Below are 22401 nucleotides of genomic sequence, written 5' to 3'. Positions count from 1 at the left end.
AGTGATTATAATAACAGGGTATATTTCCAGTGATAGCTTTAGTGCATTACATTCAAAACTGGAAGTGTTGTTATGCTAATTCCTGTAATTAACTGACAACCTAATTGGCACACTGCTCACAGTCTGTCCGCTCTCGTTTGCCTCTCTCCGTTTTGTAAATTGAGTGTTTTGTAAATTGAGTGTGTGTGTGTGTGTGTGTGTGTGTGTGTGTGTGTGTGTGTGTGTGTGTGTGTGTGTGTGTGTGTGTGTGTGTGTGTGTGTGTGTGTGTGATTTCTGTCCGTTGCCATGGTACTCAACTATCAAGTGCAGATCGGTGCTTTAGTTGAACAGCATCTTCTTCTGTTCGATCAGTTCTCTTTTGTTCATCAAGAGAGCTTTAGAATAATATTACCATAGTGTTTATGTATCTTGAGGGTATTTAATTATCATTACAAAGTGTGCTACAGGACTTGTATGCTTCGGAGGCATACAGAAAAAAGATAGGAAAGTATTGTACACAATACACAATGACATAAGATTTGCATGCATTATACTTCAGCAAAATGTCCGTCTTTGACCACATTGTTCCCTCTTGTTCCCTCTTGTTTTTTCAAATATTTGTAGGTGTTTGGTGTGCAGCAGAACCAGGACTCCTCTAGTCTGTCAGACCTGAAAAGGGAAGGAAAAGGAAAGGAGACCGGAGAGACGGGGAAAGAGGTAGAAAACCGTACTCTAACCGTAAAGTGTCCACTACTACAATATTGATGTTGCTCTGACATCCAGCGTTTCATTTTGCCTCTCAGGCCTCTCTGTGTAGTAATAGTCATGGCTGAGACTAAGAATCATGGATTGAGTTTCATAATGTGAGTCACTGTCACTCCCATGGCTTGACTGCTCTACTTCCCTAGCCTGTTCATGGGAGTAGACTAGTCCTCCCAAAGAATGACCTAGATCATACTAAGATATGTGTAGACATGCTCTGCCCTCCAGGCAATTTCATAGCAGGGAGGGGAGAGTGTTTATGAGCATCTTCTATATATATTTTTTAAGTCTTTAATGTCATTTAAATATGTCACATTTCCAAGAAAAGATATAAGCAACTGTTCCCCTTTTCTTAAAACGTTCTTGATAAGATGACGGTGGGGTTTCTTGGGCGTACAAGCAGCAAATCATGCAAGTTCTGATTTCTAAGTAAAATACAAATACAGACATTTGTCTTAATATCACACCCTTCATTCCCACAAATTTAATAATTTCCATTATCATGTATTACATTTCAGATGAATAAATACATGTTAATCTCACACATGATCTCTTCTGTATATTTTATGCAGCCTCTAATTGCTCTTTTCTCTGTTTTTCTTGCTCCTGTGTCCTACTCTCTTTTCACCCCACCCCCCTCTCGTGTCCCCTCAGGCTCTTCCTGGCAACTCGAGTTGGGTCTCTCAGTGGGCCAGTCTAGCTGCCAATCACACCAGGACCGACCCAGAGGGCTCAGGAGCAGAAACAGCCGCCTTCCACCTCAAAGAGAGAGGTACATAGTCACTTGACTCTCAGAGAAAGAAAAGCTGAATGAATGAACAAATGAATAAGCTGGAGTAAATTATTCTTTTTTTAATACAAAACATTTTCCCTTGCAGCCATGTGCAGTATAAAGCAGCTTTTGAAATAACTAGAATTTTCATTTAATTCATGTAAAGAATATCTTGAATCTCAGTTAAGTGAGTTTGTCCTTTGTTCTTCAGGAACTGATGCCTTTGAGTCGGGTGCGTCCCTCAGCAGAGGCGAATCCTCTTCCAGTCTAACCGACCGTAAACGCAGGACCCTCCCCCAGCTCCCTGTGGATGACCCCCGGGCTAAGTCCAGCACCAAAGCTCTTGGACTGAGGTCAGAGATCGGGGAGAAACAGGACACTGAACCCCAGGAGAAAGAGAACAAGGGTGACGGGGAGTCCCCAACGGCCATGAGGGACGGTGAGATGACCAGTAAACGGAAACAAAGCTCCACATCCTCTCCATCCAAGGCTCCTCCCAGGTCCTCTGGCAGCACTGAGCGGAGGAAGAGGTCAGAGGAGAGGAAAGGAGCAGGATCAGGAGAAGAAAAGTCGGGGAAGCCTCTAGTGCGCCAGGGCAGCTTCACAATTGATAAGCCCAGCGCCAGTGTCCCTTCAGAGCTCATCCCACGCATCAACAGAGGCAACAATGGGCGCGAACGCAGTGACTCCGTGGGCAGCATGGATACCGCTACGCTCCTGAAGGACACTGAAGCTGTCATGGCATTCCTGGAGGCCAAACTAAGAGATGAAAACAAACTAGACCAGAAAAGTAGTAAGACTGGCATCCCCCCTCGGACTGACTCCATCTCTCCTGAGTCGGACGTTGACACAGCCAGCACCGCTAGTCATGTGACTGGAGAGGCAGAGAGGAAAGCATCAGCTGGTGATAAACGACGTTCCCTCAGCAGCATGCATCGCGAGAAGAGCAACATGAGCACGACTTCCAGGACCAGCGTCACTAACGCAAGTGCCCGTGACCGCTTGGATAGGAAGAGTAAGTCAAGAACTACAGAGACGACAAGCCGAACTGATGCACGGCGCTCTGTTCAGCCGTCCTCGGCCTCCTCCAGAGCTCGCCAGCCTTCTCTGGACCTCACTGATGATGACCAGACGTCTTCCTTCCCCATCTCTGACATCCTCTCCTCAGACCAGGAGACCTACTCTGGACCTTTGGGGCGCTCAGCACACGGACGTGGCTCAGATGATTTCCTGCATTCCAAACTAGATAGCAGGTCTGCTAAAACTTCTACCAGTGGATCCTCCAAAACCAGGAGCACACTCCAGGCAGGCACAGCCGCCTCCATGAGCAAACAGGCCTCACTGCCTCAGCCGCGGCCAACAAGAGCCTCCCTTCTCCGCCGCGCCCGGCTGGGCGATACCTCTGACACGGATCTAGCTGATGCAGACCGGGCGTCTGTGGCTTCCGAGGTGTCCACCACCAGCTCCACCTCTAAACCGCCATCCGGTCGAAAGAGTTTGTCACGACTGGACATGCTGGCTCAGCCACGTCGCACCCGCCTGGGCTCCATCTCAGCCCGCAGTGACTCAGAGTGCACCATGACACGGAGCTCCACCTCTTCACCCCGTCTGTCAGCTGAGACTGCTCTGCGTCTGGGCCTGCGCTCCTCAACTCCAACGGACAACAGGCTGACACCCAGAATGAGGGCCAACAGCGTGTCGAAACTGAATGAGGTCAAGACTAAGACCACTACATCTGGATACTGCTCGCCCACAGGTGAGAACACCACCTGCATCACTCATCTGGTTTATTCTGGTTTTCTCATAAATTGTAGGAAAAAAAGGGAATTTTTTAATTAGATTATTTCTGTTCTTATTTCTTTATATTTCTTATAGCATGGTTCTTTGCAAAAAATAAATTGTTTTAAGAATCAAGTCCACACAGTCTACACCATTACATACCTCATGTGTAAACATTTTGTGTGTCAACATTTTCACTGTGTTGTGACAAACTTGTACGTTGGTTGTAATCATCCAGAGAGCTCTCAGCCCGAACCTGAGGGCGGTGATGCAGTGGAGGAGCTGATGGGTACTGTACTAGAACTGTAGTGCCTTGATTGGACAGTGTGTGTGTGTGTGTGTGTGTGTGTGTGTGTGTGTGTGTGTGTGTGTGTGTGTGTGTGTGTGTGTGTGTGTGTGTGTGTGTGTGTGTGTGACCTGGGTCGCAGCAATAGAAGCCGCTCAATTCTGTCAATTAAATTAAGGTCCTTTGTTAAGGATCATACAAACTTGAATCTTTTACATTTTACAGTTTTGAGAATTGAGAATTGCAATGAAATTTTCATTTTTTTTCAATACTTTGCCAGATGTAAATTTTAAAGTGCAGATTGTGCGTGTAACTACAACACATACATACATACTAGTTTGTAAAGTTGAAGTGCGGTGACCCAGCTCTAGCATGTGTTGCCATGTTAACTCTGTGTACCACCCTGACATTCATCAAGTGTTGCGCTGATGAAGACCCATATGCTCTGCTTTTGGAGCTCAAACTTCAAAACCCATGAGCAAATGGTTTTGGAGTAGTGCTCCGCCTTGTGGAGATTAGTATTCATGACACCTCCGCTATGTCCCATTTTACTGTGAGACAGACACAGCATGGTGTTGTCTCATCATGGTGCAGCTACATTAATGCAGCTGGTGTGTGACCATTTTGAAGCAGCTTAACATATGGCGCTATTAAGATTTTATGTACATTGCTTTTTTTGGCTGCCTGGAGCTTTAAAATAAACTTGTGTAGAGTTTATGTTTGCAGCTGTTTCTGTTGTTTGCAATGTGGTTTTATCATCACTAAAACAGCACACCTGTAACTGTCAAATAACAACAACTTAACAAACTGAGTTTCAAACAAAAAGTCAAATGCTTTGCCTCAGCATTTTTGATTATTCACAGCACCCCTGTTTTTAATTTGGATGTGTAGTTTATTGCAGAAAATAACTTGTTTTTTATCTCTGTAAAACAAGGTTTATCTACATTTATTCAAGTCCAAATTAAAACGATCCTTACTCCTCCATAATGTACTATTTGCACAGTATTTAAATGTTGCCGATCAAAGCAGGATTGTCTGGGCGCTGCCTCAGTAACAAAGTCTCTTGTGTTCATTTATTAACTTCATGAATAACAAATGTCATGGAATGTAATGGAAAGTACTGTAATGCTGACTAAACGTATTGCCCTTTCCATTAACTTCACAGTGTCCAGTAGCAGCAGATGGAAACGTCTGCCGCCGGAGTACGGCTCCACCTCAGAGGAAGAGTTTGGCTCCAGCCGGAATTCTCCGAAGCACGGAGGACGCTCCCACATGCGACCTCATCATCTCGCCCCACACCGCAGCTCAAGACTCAGCACTTCCGCGAGCCCAGGCTCCTCCGTGGTGACGGGTCCGGGTGGAGGGGTGATCAAACACCGCATGAAAGAGCAAGAGGAGTACATCAAGGACTGGACAGCACACAGCGAGGAGATAGCCAGGTATTGATCTGCACTGATATGATTAAGACTGATCTAATAACTGATTAAATTATTCATTCTTAAATGAATCTATGTAATGTTGAAACATTTTATTGTAATGCAATATTTAATAAGAGCTGCCCTTAATGATTTAACTTCTAGGTTGCATGTGTTCAGCTGTCTAAAGAATTCCTCCATCTGTCTGATGGTTAACAGGTTATTCCCCTGTGTGCGCAGGATCAGCCAGGACCTGGCTAAGGACTTAGCCATCTTGGCCCGTGAGATCCACGATGTGGCTGGCGAGATCGACTCAGTCAGCTCATCCGGCACGGCACCCAGCACCACCGTCAGCACCGCCGCCACCACCCCGGGATCGGCCATCGACACCCGGGAAGAGGTAGGCCCTGCACGTCCCACGCAGCCGGACATACAGGAGAGCATGAGAAAGGTGCCCGTTTTCCTTCTTCTTCTATCATTGCCTAACAGCGTGTGCTTCCATCGCACCTTTGCCATCGCTCCTGTGTTGCTTGGATAAGAATGGCCTTTCTTTTGCTTGGTGCATAACTTTCATCTGCTGTGAGAGGTATTCATTTATTACACTCCCATCTGCTCCACTTTTATTTCAGTATTACTTTTGAATGATAGGATTGACTTATTTTAGTACTAAAAGGTTAAATCTGACTTTTTTGACTGGACTTTTAAGAGCTGCTTATCTCTCTTTGACAGAGTTCCTAATTCCTTAATTTCTCACAAATCTTAACTCTATCTAACAAAGCATGAATAAAATCGTTAGACATTTATTCAAGTTTCTAAATTTTTATTTCCCCCTCCCTTCTATATCTCTCCCTGTCTTTGCTCAGTTGGTGGATCGGGTGTTTGATGAGAGCCTCAACTTCAGGAAGATCCCGCCTGTGATTTCAACCAATAAGGCGCCAGAGATCAACGGCAAGCCAGTGGAGCTCCGCCCCCGTGCCCCTGACAGTCTGGAGCCCCGAGCTCTGAGGAGACGCACCTGGAACCGAGAGGAGGTGAGCAACGCAGAGAGTATGACGTCAAAAATATACAATCATGGAGGCTTTTACAAGAACACTCCAGCATTACCATCAGGTTGTCATATGTCAAACTTATTTTCTTTTCCTCTGTGTATTCAGGCAGTGTTGGACAGCCTGCTGCTCCATTCAGTTTCTCAGCTGTCCACCAAGATCAGAAACTCTACTGACAAAACAGCAGGAAAGATCAGGTAATTATACTTGGCGATATCATAACCGGCTGTGAGTATGTACCAGTGTATTAACCCTTGCATATATCCCTCGGTTTGCCTTTGTGTTGCTTTGTATTGCCACATTCTGATTGAACATGTGTCCTGTTGTTGTTTTCTCCAGGATATTGTTCAAAGATAAGGACAGGAACTGGGATGAAATTGAGAATAAACTGCGATCCGAGAGTGACTTACCACTCCTGAAAACCTCCAACAAGGTACAGAAACTGGTCCGTCTGAGAAGTATTTGATGACAGGAAAAGTGCAGTATTATTGGGAGCTAATACTTTTGTTGTTGTTGTTGTTTCCTCTCTGCAGGAGATCTCCTCGATTCTGCTCGAACTGAAGAGAGTTGAGAAGCAGCTTCAAGGTAAAGACACATCCTCCCAGTATACGTAATCACACTAGTATTAAAAAAAAAAAATGGAACTTACATTAACTCAAAACACACTTGAACACGTTGTTGTATGGGTATTTCTTTGCTGGGGCAGCATTTTATTTGTTTATTTGCATTCCATGATAAGAGAGGGCGTGAATATTAAGGAGGGATAGCAGCTAAAGTAGAAAGTCTCTGAACACATATCTGAAGTATTTCTCTATAATGTTAAATATCTATGACTAAATATGCAAAGATTGTGAAATAAAAAGTTATCATGAGTTAACATTCAAAATGGAAAGAAACCAATTGAGAAAACAGGTTTTCAAGGCTTTACTACAAACAAAAATCTAAATCTAAAGTTTACTTTAGATGTGAATATATGTACTGTATACACTGAGTTTTAGACAAAGCCCTCCATGCATCGACTCTCTTTCTGTTTCTGTCCCAGTGATCAATGTAATGGTTGACCCAGATGGGACTCTGGACGCGCTGGCCAGCCTCAGCCTGACCAGCACCACCACCCCTACCAAGCCCCAAACCGCCAAAACCACCTCCCCTTCTGCCACCAGCCCCACGTCTGCTCCTTTAGCCAAAGAATCCCTGCCGGAGATCCTTCCTGGACCTGGAGGATCAGCAGCCTCCGCCAGGGTTCAAGCTTCCTCTGCCAGCACCGAGGAGTCTTCACGAGACCCCGGCCTGAGTCTGGGGTTAACGGGAGTCGGAGGACTGCCCTTCAACCGCATACGGCCGAGCGGAGAGGAGGCTATCGCACAGAAGTGAACAGAAAGTTTCCCCTGAAGTCAATGTTAATTAAATAAACAGGAGTCTGGATTGGACTGCAGGTGCCTGGTGATCAGTGTTCACAACAATGAAGCATCTTTAGACACCCGTCTAGGATTATGGGTATAATATAAACACAATTTAGCTGAAGTGTCACCGGTAATGAAGTGCTTCAACTGACCTAAACCCCAAACTGATGCATCATGGATATACTCTGAACGGAAATTCACCCATAAAGGATTTGGATTGAGTCATATTATGAGCTTTTCAACTTAAAACTTTTCTTGCTTACTGGCCGACCTGACGTCCTGATGGACAGAAGGCGTCCTGGCTGCTCTCTCAGAGGACAGATCTCTGCGGTTGTACAGTCTCCACTCTCCTCCAGTCTCCTCCTCTTGCCTTCTCCATGTGTCCGGACCCTACCTACACTAAGGACATGCCTTAAAACACATCCTGGATAGTAGCAGCCCCCGTCCCCTCACATAATATACAGAACTACTTTTAAACTTTAATACAGTACTCTCAGACAAACAGAATGCATTGTAAAATAATATCTATTTACACTATGATGACTCACAAGACACTGCGGTCATTTATTAGCTCTTGTTCAGTACAAAGAGTATTTCAGCAGCCTTAAGTAACCACTCTGACAAACCACACAGTCATACAGACATGATTAATGCAGAAACTGTTCATTATTCAAGCAGAATTTCAGATGTTTCTCATAACTCTAACCGTCCATTGATGCTTCTCTGAAACTGACTCTGTTGAAAAGGATTTGTAGTGCCTCCCCCATCTCTGTGCTCACCTATTTCTCTTTCACCCATTATGTTTCACTCTTTGCCTCCCGTCCTTTCTCTCCCCAGTAGTTTGGAAAAGTGTGTCACTCCAGTAGCATGTCCAGGACAGAGCTAAGAGCTTTCTTCCTGCAAGTCGGTGTCTGTGTTGATCTTACTAATACTGAATGATGATTTTAAACAATAGTAACAGCCTTTGGGAAACCAATGATGATGATGAGACAAAATATTCACTTACCAAAGTTAACAAGTTTATTGATATCGCCATTTTGAGCCATTTTGAAATTCATCTGTTGTGCAAAAGCCTGGGAATCTTTATTTATAATACGGCAGTTCATCTCATATGTCTCACCCTCTGCAGTTCACACATTTTCTCTGAATGTCAAGTCCATTTTTCATTCAAAAAGCTTATTCATTAAAATGAAACGCTAGTTTATGAATTGCTGCCATATCGTTTTGATCCATGTGACATGGCCTGTGAGAATCAGTTACCTTAGCTATTTGCTACAGTGCATCCACTCAAGTGTCCTATAATTTCAAATTGGCTTTTTTTAATACTTTTTCCAGTCACGGGTGATGTGACATGTTTTTAAAAATGATGAGCGAAGAAAATAACAGTTTAAACTCAATCTTTTTTAATATTTGGATACTGGTTTTGTAGATATTGTAGAACTTTACTTTTTAATGCTTTGAATCGCCTCACAATACATTTAATTTCTTTGTCACCAAAGGTTGGTTTTGATTAACTTCTTGTCGAAAAGATCGCAAGCGACTTACTGAGAGGCTTTTTGCAGTTCAAAATGCTTCTTTGAGGAAGGTCAGTTAGTAGACACGGACACATCTTTGAAAAAAGGCGGCCTCGTATCAGTGTATATAGGTGCATTGTTCTATTTCCACCGAGGGGACAAGGTCCAGCGTACTGATACTGTAGTGTTGCAGAGACCATAAAGTTCAACTATTTCTCATTTGCTGCTTTTCTGGTTACTTTATGGGAACTAACCACTTTCTGAACCTCTCTTCAGCTTATAGTCTGTGTTCTAGAGTAAGACAACTTAAAGGCAGTATATTAGTACTTAGATACTAGTGAATTTAGGTACCAGAATACATGTTCGTTTCCTTCTCTCTATACTGTACTGTACATTGTTTTTTCAATGCCTCAAAGTGCCCATTTTGACTTTAGAAGGGCATTGATTGAAAAGAAAAGTAAAAGACATAGTTGTCTAAAAGATTTCTCTTATTTTGCACATCAGATTGTGGCGTTTTTTTCATACAGAAGTAGTGAAGAAGCGGTGAAAGGCTGCAAAAGATGTCAAATGTTTTGACAGGGAATATCAGAAGTGATTGCCTTTCCTCTCCGGAACTATTCTGTCTGTACAAACGAAGCCTCTAATCATCCTTTTTCTTTTTTTCTGCTTCTCCTCCCCCCGTTTTGTCAAAAGAAGTGAAATTAGGGGACTGTGAATGCTAGGTACATGTTTACTTTTTAATTCTTCATGTGTCATCTGATCAGTGTTCTTTGTCATTTTTGTAAAGAAAAAACACAATTTTATTTATTTTTTGTTTAATATTTTGTGGATGTTTAATGCGTTTTATATTTGTTCAACTATCTGCATTGTTTCTTACTGTTAATAAAACAGAGCCATTCACTCGTTTCTCTGTTTTTATTTGACGGGGCATTAAGAAAGACTGACTTCAGATTATAATTACTATGGGATTCTGTTTTTGAAAATTAAACTTTTTCTCTACACAGGCAGCCGATGTGAACACCACTGACAAGATAAGGAACCAATATTTACTGAATCAAAAACTGGATTTCATAACAACTCTCAACAGGGAGTTTTTAAATCAAAGAAAGGGTAAATAGCTCTTTCAGATTGGATTTTAAGGATTTTTACTGAATAAAAGAAGACTTTAACTTTTATGCTATTAATCAGGTCTCAACTGAAAATGTTAATGACTCAGCTTCCCTTTTGTGAAGCCTGAACTCTGTTAAACATTTGTATGATTAAGTGTTTATATCATAAAATGGCAGCCATAGACTGGATGCAGAGACTATTGATGTTGGATTACATATTCAAGCACCATTGCACGTATTAAAACTACAGCGTCAGCTAAGTGGCTGTGTTTAGTACAAAGGATCAAACTCTATTTAACTAAGGCGAGTGCCTACATGGCACTTTGGGTACCACAAATTGTACCTCTCTTATGGAAAACTATAATGTAAGACTTACAGCAGCAGTTCTTGCAGGTCTTTTATTGCAGAAAACATACTGTACACAGACTCTTGATTTCCATCTCTAACCTCAGTGATTAGATTTATTATTGCAAAACTAGCAGCAGGCCAAATCTGTCTTCCAATAATATGCTTGCAAAAGGCACAGAGGGAACGTGAGCACCGGTGCTTGAAATCCCAACAGCACTAAAAAAATTGATAAAATAATAGTTTTCTTCATACCTTAAAAAAAGAAGCCTAGTTTGAGGAATTTCAGATGAAGACAAACAAGACTCTCTCTGTTGTGGTGAGGTGCATTTTATTATCATTGCTGAATTTCCAGGTTTTGTTTGACCTTTATTTCCCATGATAAACCGGTTTAATGGAAGTTAAACAGTAAACATTGTCAGACAACAGCGGGACAACTGATGGCAGGATGTTCTGAGCCGGGAGACGGAGGTTAACCAGGGGGCCACTTCATCGCGCGTCCACCCAGGACGTGGATGTGGATGTGGTAGACGGACTGGCCTCCATCGGGCCCATCGTTGACGACGATCCTGTAGCCTTTGGACAGTCCCGCGTCTTCAGCACACTTCTTTGCAACTAACATCAAGTGGCCCAACAGCTAAAAGACAAAAGGTAGAATGAATGAGCGACACTGAAGTGTAAGTACATACATGCGTTTATGAGCAGACAACCCCTGGTTAACAATACAGCGTTCATAGACAGCATTACATTGTGTAAAGGGTTCCATCTAGTGGTCACTGTTGTTGGACAAATCAATAAAGTGGGGAGAAATCATTTTAATCTTAGTATACTATAAAAGCTAAGCGAAACAATCAATCACACTTACCTCAGCATCACACTCCTCCGCTTTAGACAGTTGAACGATTGGCTTTTTTGGGACGACGAGGATGTGAGTGGGAGCTTGAGGAGAGATATCTGGGAAGGCCACACACTGAAATATAAAGAAAACGAATTAAGAAGTATGTAGAGCATTAATGCTACAACCATTTGTACTGTGACTTCCTCTTTAGTCGTTTATAAGTTGGCTTAATGTGTTTGCTGTTGCATTTTGTTATGTTTTATTGGACTATATTCTTTCCAAAGATGTTGCTAATATGTTGTCCACCTCATTTAAAGATTACCTCAATATCTAGTTTATGGTCAATTCTTCATTAAAATGAAACATAATGCATCAGCCCGAACTCTCTCCGCCCTTAAAACTTTAAATATTAAGAATAAAATCAACAACATTTCTGGAGCTTGGTACCAATTATCTTTCAGCGTGATGGGTAAAAGTGTGAAAGTGAGAAAACATGTGGTACAATGTGGTTGCAAAGAAATTAAAAATTTATCAATGCATGTTCCATCTGAAATTACCTCATGAAATATTAGAAATCACATATTTCCCCCACCAAAAAATCTAAATGATGTGTTTCAATATTACATGTTTTTTTTAAGCTGCTAGTTGCCATTATGGACATCACACACAGTATTTGTGTATCTTTATGTTGCATTTGCGGTCTCAAAGATGCCACATTGTGCATTGTTTTTACCCATTTAGACTCAAATGTGTGGTTAGTAAACAAAGCAGTGAAACCTGTTTGACAAGCAGTGATGTTTTTCCCACCGAGTGAATTCTAAGTGTTACCTTCTGCGACAGGCTGGTAACTTAAACACAAGCAGCTTCACATTTTGAGTGTTTTACTTATGTTAACAATTCACAATTTCTGTTTTTTATTATCCACAGCAACAATAACACATGCATGCTCACAGCCTGCAGTGTCTACATAACTAAAAGGAGTGGACCTTGGCATGTATTAGTCTGTTGCACTTATTGTATTCGTATTAGTCTGTTGCACTTATTGTATTCGTATTAGTCTGTTGCACTTATTGTATTCGTATTAGTTTGTTGCACTTATTGTATTCATATTAGTTTGTTGTACTTATTGTATTCATATTAGTTTGTTTCTGCACTGTACTTTTGCTCTGGTTTATGCTCTTAGATGCTTGTTTAAGAAAGGAGATGCACTTATAACTTCTGGTGACTAGTAGTTCTCTTTAATACCTATGTTGAATACACTTATTGTAAGTATAAAAGCATCTGCTAAATGACTGTAATGTAATGTAAATGCAATGTCATACCTTGGTGGAAAGCCAAATGTCTGCAGAAGCCAGGTGGCAGCAAATGCACCATGAACATTTACTCATAACATGCAGAACAAAAACTAAACACTGAAAGGATTATTTTTTTATTTCTTAGTGCAGCCTATGTAGTGTGAGAGTAAACTGTTTACATAAACTGTTTTAGTTTAAGTTACACATAACACACTTGCACAGCTAGTGCAGAGCTAACATTAGCCAGAAGTCTCCTGCAAGCAGCAGCAGCCTGACTTACTGCAGCCAAACTGTGCTTATGAGTGAACATATCTCATGCATACCTTGTCATCTTCATAGAGTAGTTGTACTGGGATCTCTTTGCGTATAATCTTCCCAAATATCGTGTCTCCGCCCGGCTGAGCAGCCTGTGCTTTTGCCATTTCATCAGCCATGTTGGTGCAGCTATGCAGCCTGTGTCTGCGCCGCTTCTGGCTTCCTTAAACTGAAGTGAACTCTGATTGGCTACAAAAACGCGTCATCTCTAAGATGTGTTCTGATTGGACGTTGGTAGTTCCGCCAACCCGGAAGTGATCTAAAGAAGTCAACATGGGGACTCGTTTGAAGGTGAGGAGGGGGATCAGGCATGCTTTATGAAGAATAACATTAATACAACAATGTTTTCTTTTCTTTTTCTTGCTGATTTGATTTTATAAATACGTGACTGCGTGTTTAAGGAGGCAGGTTGCTTAAAAAAATGCAGGGAATTGTTAGTAATATCCACAACTGTGTCTGTTCAGGTGATAGCTGTCAAGGTCCTGAACGTCTGTTTGATTGCAGGTCCTAAACGCGTTTAAAGCTCTGCACAGAACAAGGAAAGATGTATTCAGAGACGATGCCAGAGCACTGGCAGGTGAGTTGTGTACTGTGTTGGTTTGATTCCCAGCATTTACACCATACTGTTTATACCATATATATATACTGTATATATCTTGCATTTCATTTATTATTTATCTGTTTTTTGTACTGTTATTTATGTATCTAGTATACTGCACTGCACCTTTACTGCTTCTTTTTGCACTTCTGGTTAGATGCTAATGTCCTGGTACCTGTACTCTGTGCAATGACAATAAAGTTGAATCTAATCTAATCTAAGAATGTATTTGTCAATATGTTTGTTGGTTGATGTTTACCAACCCTTACCAAACGGTGCATAACTTTAATGCATGCTCTCCAGTAACAAATTATATATATTTTTCTTTCCACAAAGCTGCGAGATTAAAGATCAACGAGGAGTTCCAGAAAAACAAAAATGAAACGTCAGAGGAAAACATAATGAAGGTATAGTGAAAGTGCATCCATAAGTGACATGGTATGTTTCTGTAGATTGTAATTTAATTTGGCCTTACCACATCAGTTATGCTTTTCAATAAATATGTGCATATGCCGTCTTTTCACTGGATTTCATGGATTGATAACCAAAGAGGTGTCCCATGCTCCGGCCCATAGGCCTAAGTAGACATTGAGTATCTGCAGATTATCAGTTCAATTCAATATTTTATATTTTATTGTATTTTTCAATAATGATTCAGCTATACAGTGAGGGCTATGGTAAGCACATAGTAAAACAAACAAAATCATTTAAAGCTGACCATAGTTGAATAGTTCTGCATCATAGGTTTCCTTTGATGGTTTCCTAAAAGAGACACAGACAGCAAACCAATGGCAGACACAGAAACGTTGTCCCTTCCAAAATGGTGCTGGACACTTTATCTGATCAGAAAATTGAATTGAAAAAAGAAAGAGTTGCACTATCTTGGTATGACAAGACTATGTTTTGTTGCCCCTTAAGATAATAACAATCCCGACGAATTCCTATAGTATTATGTGTGATATTTGTGGAGAAGAGTGTCAGTGTGGATCTGCTGTGGCAGCATTTCAAAGGATTTTGAAAGCATCTCTGGCATGTACATGTGCAGTTTTCAAGCACAGATTTATGTTTAATCTGCAAAAAGATGCAAAACAAAGAGGTTAAGAAGTGGGGCGGTTTACATGTTTCTCTGTCCGGGGGCCCACTGTCTCGTAATCTGTCCACGCTCATTATTCTTCTGCTGTTACAGATGATCAAAATGGGCTCAGACGTGGAAGCTGTTCTGCGAGAGGGCGTGATGCAAATGGAACATGTTGGAGATAAGAAACTCTGTATGTTGTTATGTTTCTCCTACCTGTCTGTTTTGTTCTAAAAAACATTGGTACCATACTAGACATTAAAATGTTTATGTCAATTTATGCAACAATAATCTAAATTCTCTCTGACTTATTACATTTTAATGATTTTCTATATGTAACTTATGCTACATTTTTTTTTCTCTCTTTCTCCATTTCAGTGCTCCGACCCAGAGAGAGCCTTCTGCTAGAAAACGTTCCCTATTGTGACCAGCCCAGGAGAAAGTCATGACAGAAAATCTAATTAACTGTTTTTTCATTAAATAAAGAGACTCACTATCATCTTCTTCCATCCATCTGCATTTTAAAGGATTTAACCCCAAACAACATTTTAAAGGTCATTGCTGCATGGAAAAAAATGCCTTGTTTTTTTCTGTTCTATTGTGCTTTAAGACGTCTCTGCTTTAAACTGGATGCCGTAATTTCATGTACAGTTTTGTCAAATGTAATTGAAATGTGTTATTGTTTCATTTGAGAGTTTTCTGCCTGCTGCTAATGAAATGATTTATTGTGTTCTGATAAAAGAGGAGTTTTCCCAGACTATCTCCCGTTTCACTTATTATTGAACTCACTAAAAATGATTGATGGTGATGATGACGATGATTTAACATCAGGGGCAAAAGCCGCAACCACCCAAAGTTGTGACAAAGAAGAAATGGTGAGATCTTTTTTTTCAATACAGACCTTTATTTTAAGACATGTTTGCCATACAACATAGTGCAACAAACCCAGGGATTCAAGTTAGTTACTTGGCAGTTTTGTATTATCATGGGATCCACATAGGCAAACAAATATGCTGATATTTCATGTTTTTAAATGTGTCCCCTAAATTTTGCACATAGATATATAGTGTAATCTATAACTTGAAGAATTGACTTTATTCAGTTTACAGTTGGTATTCTATATCGGACACCTAAATTGCGAGCTTAAAAGAAAAACATGACATGCATAGTTTTTTTACAGTACCAGTCAAAAGTTTGGACACACCTTCTCATTCAATGGTTTTTATTATTTTATTTTTTATTTTTTTTCTACAATGTAGATTAATATTGAAGACATCCAAACTATGAAGGAACACATATGGAATTATGTGGTAAACAAACAAATGCTCAACAAACCAGAATATGTTTTATATTTTAGATTCTTCAAAGTAGTTGAATGAGAAGGTGTGTCCAAACTTTTGACTGGTACTGTATATATATGTATATATATATATATATATATATATATTTTTTTTGTCAAACAGACCTTTATTTTGAGACATTTGCCATATGACATATAGATGGGAATCTCTGAATTTTGCCCATAGATACCCTTTATAGTATAGTCCATAGCTAGAGCAATACACTTTATACAGTAGGGTACACAGTTGGTATCTATATCAGACACCTAACTTGCGAGCCTAAATGAAAAACATGACATTCATAGTTTTTATAAACCAAAAAAATGCTAAATGTTGTATATCTAATTATGTTTATAAAAGTGAAATATAATAGTTGAACTTCTTAAACTTGAGCTAGTCTTACAACAAGTCTTACATGTCACCATAGACTGTATATAAGACATTTAGGATGCTCAAGAAAGGCACTACATTTCCCATGATGCTCGTTGAGGAGCTACAAGTATTACGTCATCAAACTGCGCCGTTGCTCTGTTTCTCAAGTAGTTAAACGTTGTTACAGATCAGATTTGATGCCAAAAATAAGGTGAGGATCAGTTTGTAAACGCATTTTCTTATTTTTAACACTTTCATAAACATAATAAAATGCATTTTCTTATTTGTAACACTTTCATAGACATAATTAAATGCATTTTCTTATTTGTAACACTTTCATAGACATAATTAAATGCTTTTGTGTGGTGTTTCTCAGCTCAGACACACTGTGGGAGCAGGCTGCGGCGGAGGTCCACAGCCGAGACCCTGAAGGCGGGGAGGAGGACGGAGGAGAGACGGTCAGCGAGAGGACCGTGTTTCTGATGGGGAGCAAGGCTGGGGTAACATTACTGTCATTACTGGGCCATGATGATTATAAGACACATGTGTTGTATGTTAGATAACGTTGCTAAGCCCACCTCTGCTTTCTTTTTCAGGGTAAAACATCCATTCTCCTCAGATGCCTCGACAGGTGAGTCTGAAGGAGTCAGGTGGTCAACTCTCATCTCAAAACCAGCCACTCTACCCTCATGATAACCCTGTTTATAATCTGTATGCAGACTAATGTAGAGACACAGTTCACCCAAAACACAATTCAACATGCCAGGTATTACAACAAAGTTCAATCTTGACCTTTAGGCACAGGATGCATCATTTATAATCTAAGAGCAAAGGTGGATTTAAGCCTACAAAGCTTCAAGATTCAATTCAATTCAATTCAGTTCAGTTTATTTTGTATAGCCCAGACTCACAAATTACAAATTTGCCTCAGAAAGCTTTACAATCTGTGCACATGCGACATCCTCTGTCCTTCCCTCACATCGGCACAGGAAAAACTCCCCTAAAAAACCCCTTTAACAGGGAGAAAAAAGGAAGAAACCTATTTAATAAGAGGAGGGATCCTTCTCCCAGGATGGACAGAATGCAATAGATGTCATGTGTACAGAATGAGCAGCATAACAGAGATACAACACATTCAATGTATATGACATAAATTATTCATATAATAAGACTACTTATAATAACAGTTTAATAAAATCAGACACTGATGGCAGAGCGCTTAGTATTACATATTTTTTTCAACCAAAAAATGCTTTGGTTAGGGGGTACTTGGATGAAAAAATATTTCACAGGGGGTACATCACTGAAAAAAGAGGCTGATGACATGACACAAAATGACACCTGAGACATTAAGTTGCAAGCACTTAAACTGACTAAATTGATATTTTTGCTTTGTTGATTAACAACAATAATAATGTTTGTTTTTTTACCAAACAGGGATGAACCATCCAAGCCAACTCTGGCCCTGGAGTACACTTTCGGCAGAAGGGCCCGAGGACACAACACAGTAAGGAAGGCCCTGTTAGTCTTGAGACACTTGTGAAACAATGGTTATAAAGACACACAACTGATAGTGATAATAAGTTGTTACCACTTAAAACCATGTATTTAACCCTTGCAAAGAGCTATAAAAGACTATAATCATTCACCACGACTACCACATTTACTCCATTCAAAATTCACCAGAGTCACTGTGGGAGTTGGTGTGTTTTTGTGAAATGATATGTTTCTTTACCCAAACCTACTAGTTTTCTATTACTACAGTAAATACCTTTATTTCTGTAGTAAATGCTGCAGAAATGTAGAATTTGTGCACAATTGTACATTGAAATAAGATGGTGTGAGAGAGCTGATAGTCTGGTGGTTTTTCAGCCCAAGGACATTGCCCACCTATGGGAACTGGGAGGAGGGACCTCTTTGTCAGACCTGGTCCAGATCCCCATCACTCCTGTCAGTATCAGGTAGGCTCCAGCCCGTCAAGCCAGTACAGGGTGGGGTGTTTTATATATCCTGCCAGATCACATGGTCCTTCCTGTCTTTTCCCAGGTCTCTCTCTGTCATCCTCATTCTGGACCTGTCTAAACCCAACGCCCTGTGGGGAACCATGGAAAAGCTGCTGGAGGCAGCACAAAACCAGCTGGAGAAAGTCTCCTCCCAGGCACAACAAGCACAGAAAGCTAAACCCGGAGCCAAACACCAGACACCTGTTCACTCAGGGGCCCGTGTGTTACCTAAAGACTATCCTGTAAGACCTCCGCTCATTACACTCACTATTATATCAGATGATCTTTTCTTCAGTCCAGGGCAACACAAAGTAGCATATGTGAACTACCTGAGGAATGCTCATGCTTCAGTCTCTTGGAAAAAAAATATTTGTCTATAATTCAAATGTGAAAAAACATTATTGTTAAAAAGACATTGTGAAATCCAGCTATTAAAAAGGAATATTCAGCAAATTTCACCTCACACTGCAGACAAAGTTGAAATATGATATGTAAGGCTTTTTTTTTGTAGATGAAAATGATACATTTTTAGGACAGTGCAGACGTAAGACATGTACATTTATCCTGAGTTAACTGTGACTTTGTCAACAGGACAGAGAGCTGATCAGTCCCTTTCCTGTTCCTCTGCTGATTATTGGCAGCAAATACGACATCTTTCAGGTAAAACACACCCTTCAACCTAAGAGTCATCTATTGAGGTGGTCTCCTGGTGGCTGAATGACATACGTTTTATGATATTTAAAGTGCTTGTTATTTGTACAACTTAAGTGTTTTTTTTAGGCAGAGAAGTTGTTAAAAGCTCTGATGTGTTATAGTCAAAGCTACATTGTTGTACCTTCTTACATCCTGGTATGATCTGTGTAACACATTTTTGACCGAGAGCTTTATTTCACTTTACTTTTCCATATGTGTTGCAGGAATTTGACTCGGACAAGAGGAAAGTGGTCTGTAAAACACTGCGTTTTGTTGCCCACTACTACGCCGCTTCTCTTATTGTAAGTGTGCTTTGATTATACATGCAACATATATACATACATACACTACATTATGATTAAAATAATACTGCAATTTTGCTTTGTCCTACCATTAAATCCACCCATTCTATCAACTGTTGCTGATCCAATTATCTTTTATTCAATTGTTTTTTTTTGTTCCTGTGTCTTCCTCTATCTTTTCATCAGTTCACAAGTATCAAGTTGGAGAGCTTAATGTCAAAAACCAAGAACTTCTTCTCCAACCTGGCTTTTGGTCTGGACAGAGGGTGAGGAGGATACAACATTGTACACCAACTAGGAGTGAAATAAATGATTTTGTTTTAGTTGTATTCTTTAATTTTTTTTTTTTTTTTTAATCAGGAAAACTATGTCCAGTGACTCCACCAAGCCTCTCATCATTCCAGCAGGCTCTGACTCCTTCAGCCAAATAGGTGAGCACAGCATCACCTGGTGGCCAAAAGTAGTACTGTTTTAGATGTATTTAAAATGCTATTGCTGTGCTGTGTTAAAAGACAAACGCAAAATTTTAGATCCACGTTCTTCCTTGATATTTGTTGATGGTATATTGTGCCTAAGATAGTACTTGTATTGCTTTAGGTTCCCCTCATACTACTGATGTAGACATTTCTTCTCTGCATGCCAAAAACCCAAAGGACCTCTGGAAGAAAGTCTACGAGCGCGTCTTCCCCCAAGAGGTATCTCAATAACTTACGGCACCTTTGTCTTTATTATTATAGCAAGGTGCGACTGATTTAGCCTCTGATGTTTAAAGGTGCAGTGTGTGGCATTTAGTGTGATCTATTGGTGGAAATAGAAATGGAATATAATATTATTAAAAATGTTTTCTTTAGTGAATAATCACCTGAAAATAAGGATTGTTGTATTTTCGTTATGTTTCTACAGTAGCCCAGAAGGGAGAAACCAAACACTGGCTCAATATTTTACTGTTTTTGGTTCAGTTCCCTAACATGCTTTACACACCGGAGAAGTTTTAGTTGGGCGCAATCTGCAACTTCATCACTAGATGCCACCAGATCCTACACACTAGACCTTTTCAGGATAATTAACACCCATGCACTAGTCAATCATATTCACAGCATTCCTTCTTTAAATATGCATGTTTACATGTACAAAGACCCTTTTGTAAACTGTTCATTTATAATTTTCTCTGTCCATCTAACTGACTTTGTCTTCACAGAATACCAGTGAGCAGAGGGAATTAAAGGATCCAGCCAAAGACCCACAGTACAGTGAGCCTCAGATTGATGCCATGAGAGCCCAGAAAGACCAGGTAGCACATCTTGACCAATCACATGCTTGTGTTGTCTTACTCTACACACTTTATACTATGGCAAAGCACATCATAAACCTATGATTCTGGAGAGACTGTGACACTGCAATCAATGTCATGACTCATTAGGTCTTAGTATGATAAACAATCAGTGTAAACCAGAACTTCTTGTTCACTTATCTGTGCTTTGTGACCCTGACCTTTGACTGATCTGTGAAGAGGAACAAGTATTAAGGAATATAAAGGATTTAAAAAAACATTAAAAGGGAAATGAAGTACAGGTAGTGTTGTATCAGCTGTTGCCCTTCCTCTTCCCAAGTGAAGCTGAATTAAACAAGAATTCTCACTATTATCAGAGAGACAAATGGATCTGCACTTGGACTCTCTGCTCCACACCCGTCTTAAACAAGGCTAATGACCCAGAGTAACCTTCTGTCCTTCAGCAGCCTGTGGCAGTGTCTCTGTCCTGGTCTGGTTGTAATATATCCTGGTTATAAACTCATCAGTAGTTGTCTTGTCGGTCTGTTCACAGTGCCACTCTGGCACTTGAACTTTAGTACCCTCACAATGATGTTATCGCTAACTGACTCACCTGATGCAGGTCATCCTGCACTGCCATTGGACAGAACACAATGTTATTGGTCTGGGTAACCAATAAAATAAATGGGAGTAAAGGTTTATTCCAACAGAGTACATGTATAGAGGAAAAGTTAGTAAAGACCCATCTGCATGTCAGGGCACCCACCTGCCAGAGAGCGTGAACTTTAGTCCCAGTTTGTGCCTCTTATGTGTTATCATTACATTTATGTCACAAAGATCAATCACTATCATCTTTCAAAACATCCATAACACCATTTAACAATAAGTACCACAGTTTGGAAGGCATTTCTAGTATTCTCAAAGACTCTTCTGCCGATCTGGAGTACAAAAAATATTCACAGCGATTTCTGTCGACCTCAAGGTCTGACAAATGTGATGAATGACATTTTCTTTCGCCATAAAACATTCACAAAGCTGATTTTTCTTTGTATCCTGCGTTGTTAACATCCATGTTTACTATCAAGCAGCCTTTTTCTTTCCTGCCTTTGCCGCATACATTGGCACATTACCACATTGCCATTACCATTAGCTTGAATTGACCTACCTTTCTATATTACACCAAGTGTGGCTATATAAAAAATGAACTCAGAAGAACAGAGGAAACTGCAGATTCCTGTGTTACCCTTAAAAAGTTAAAATATATGTCTGTCGGGGGGAAAAAACCTTGTTTACTATTATGAGTTTGCAGGCATTTCTGCATTATAGCGTATGCCTGTGCAACTGCCTGCACTTTTTTATTGTACTTCAATGATGAAGAAAAAGTGTCATGTTTTTTCTTTTTCTATTTTTCAGGAGTTGGAGCAGTATAAAAGGAATGCAGCTAAGTCATGGAAAGGACTGGAGCTGGAGACATGAGAGACAACCAGCTTTATTGGTCACACAAACATACACCACATATTATATCAATGTAATTACATTATACACTCTATATATTTATTTTGTGTCATTGTGTCTATTTTATACATAACAAAACTACTTGTATACTGATGATAAAAATGTTCTCTGAAAAAATAAACAATTTTACATTATTACAAAAAGCATCAGTTACTATTCATAATACATTACAATTGCAATATATTTATAGAAAAAGAAAAGAAAAAACATAATACATAAGTGACTTTTTTGTGCTTAGAATGTGGAAATTATTTTGGTACTTGATGAAACGCACTGGTCCATCATTTGAATCAAACTGGTTATTTATAGTTGAGTACCACACTGTATACACTTTTATATAAAAATAATTAATTTGTGCAGATATATACTTGAAT

General features: G+C 40.1%; 4 protein-coding genes across 4 annotated transcripts in view; 3 read left to right on the top strand and 1 right to left on the bottom strand.

The window, feature by feature from the left end:
- Positions 1–9851, top strand: part of cep170aa (centrosomal protein 170Aa) — a 40881-nt gene extending 31030 nt beyond the window's left edge. The window contains exons 13-22 of the mRNA XM_054600372.1: positions 605–697; positions 1397–1514; positions 1726–3270; positions 4745–5018; positions 5214–5445; positions 5858–6025; positions 6149–6237; positions 6380–6473; positions 6574–6625; positions 7083–9851. Of these exons, the coding sequence (XP_054456347.1) occupies positions 605–697; positions 1397–1514; positions 1726–3270; positions 4745–5018; positions 5214–5445; positions 5858–6025; positions 6149–6237; positions 6380–6473; positions 6574–6625; positions 7083–7414 (2997 nt within the window). The 3' untranslated portion in view covers positions 7415–9851. The remainder of the gene's footprint in view (positions 1–604; positions 698–1396; positions 1515–1725; positions 3271–4744; positions 5019–5213; positions 5446–5857; positions 6026–6148; positions 6238–6379; positions 6474–6573; positions 6626–7082) is intronic.
- Positions 9852–10725: 874 nt separating this feature from the next.
- hint1 (histidine triad nucleotide binding protein 1) lies at positions 10726–13017 on the bottom strand. The gene is made up of 3 exons (XM_054600222.1): positions 12868–13017; positions 11277–11381; positions 10726–11048 (listed from the first exon to the last, which is right to left on the bottom strand). The coding sequence occupies exons 1-3, from the start codon at positions 12976–12978 to the stop codon at positions 10884–10886; spliced, it is 381 nt and encodes a 126-aa protein (XP_054456197.1). The 5' UTR covers positions 12979–13017; the 3' UTR covers positions 10726–10883.
- Positions 13018–13088: 71 nt separating this feature from the next.
- On the top strand, positions 13089–15287 carry lyrm7 (LYR motif containing 7). Its single transcript, XM_054600223.1, has 5 exons — positions 13089–13150; positions 13364–13436; positions 13794–13864; positions 14644–14725; positions 14911–15287. The coding sequence occupies exons 1-5, from the start codon at positions 13133–13135 to the stop codon at positions 14979–14981; spliced, it is 315 nt and encodes a 104-aa protein (XP_054456198.1). The 5' UTR covers positions 13089–13132; the 3' UTR covers positions 14982–15287.
- Positions 15288–16372: 1085 nt separating this feature from the next.
- Positions 16373–22012, top strand: dync2li1 (dynein, cytoplasmic 2, light intermediate chain 1). The gene is made up of 13 exons (XM_054599776.1): positions 16373–16455; positions 16621–16744; positions 16841–16875; positions 17682–17751; positions 18117–18205; positions 18291–18489; positions 18839–18907; positions 19165–19242; positions 19429–19508; positions 19603–19673; positions 19840–19937; positions 20441–20533; positions 21926–22012. Exons 1-13 carry the CDS (start codon positions 16442–16444, stop codon positions 21986–21988), a joined length of 1083 nt encoding a protein of 360 aa, XP_054455751.1. The 5' UTR covers positions 16373–16441; the 3' UTR covers positions 21989–22012.
- Positions 22013–22401: the final 389 nt, after the last annotated feature.

The sequence above is a fragment of the Anoplopoma fimbria genome, chromosome 6 (genome assembly GCF_027596085.1).
Source record: "Anoplopoma fimbria isolate UVic2021 breed Golden Eagle Sablefish chromosome 6, Afim_UVic_2022, whole genome shotgun sequence".
Taxonomy (NCBI): Eukaryota; Metazoa; Chordata; class Actinopteri; order Perciformes; family Anoplopomatidae; genus Anoplopoma; species Anoplopoma fimbria.
Note: the sequence above shows the minus strand (reverse complement) of the source record. Positions and strands in the feature narration are given on the sequence as shown.

What these genes read in the sequence shown, in the direction of transcription:
- lyrm7 (XM_054600223.1), top strand. An exon ending in CGATGCCAGAGCACTGGCAG is followed by an intron (nt 13,437 to 13,793) that starts GTGAGTTGTGTA and finishes CTTTCCACAAAG; the next exon opens with CTGCGAGATTAAAGATCAAC. An exon ending in CAGAGGAAAACATAATGAAG is followed by an intron (nt 13,865 to 14,643) that starts GTATAGTGAAAG and finishes CTGCTGTTACAG; the next exon opens with ATGATCAAAATGGGCTCAGA.
- dync2li1 (XM_054599776.1), top strand. An exon ending in GCTTTTGGTCTGGACAGAGG is followed by an intron (nt 19,509 to 19,602) that starts GTGAGGAGGATA and finishes TTTTTTAATCAG; the next exon opens with GAAAACTATGTCCAGTGACT. An exon ending in AGCGCGTCTTCCCCCAAGAG is followed by an intron (nt 19,938 to 20,440) that starts GTATCTCAATAA and finishes TTGTCTTCACAG; the next exon opens with AATACCAGTGAGCAGAGGGA.
- hint1 (XM_054600222.1), bottom strand. Translation starts at nt 12,978, where the DNA reads ATGGCTGATGAAATGGCAAAAGCACAGGCTGCTCAGCCGGGCGGAGAC. An exon ending in TACTCTATGAAGATGACAAG is followed by an intron (nt 11,382 to 12,867) that starts GTATGCATGAGA and finishes TTTATATTTCAG; the next exon opens with TGTGTGGCCTTCCCAGATAT. An exon ending in CGGAGGAGTGTGATGCTGAG is followed by an intron (nt 11,049 to 11,276) that starts GTAAGTGTGATT and finishes TTTGTCTTTTAG; the next exon opens with CTGTTGGGCCACTTGATGTT.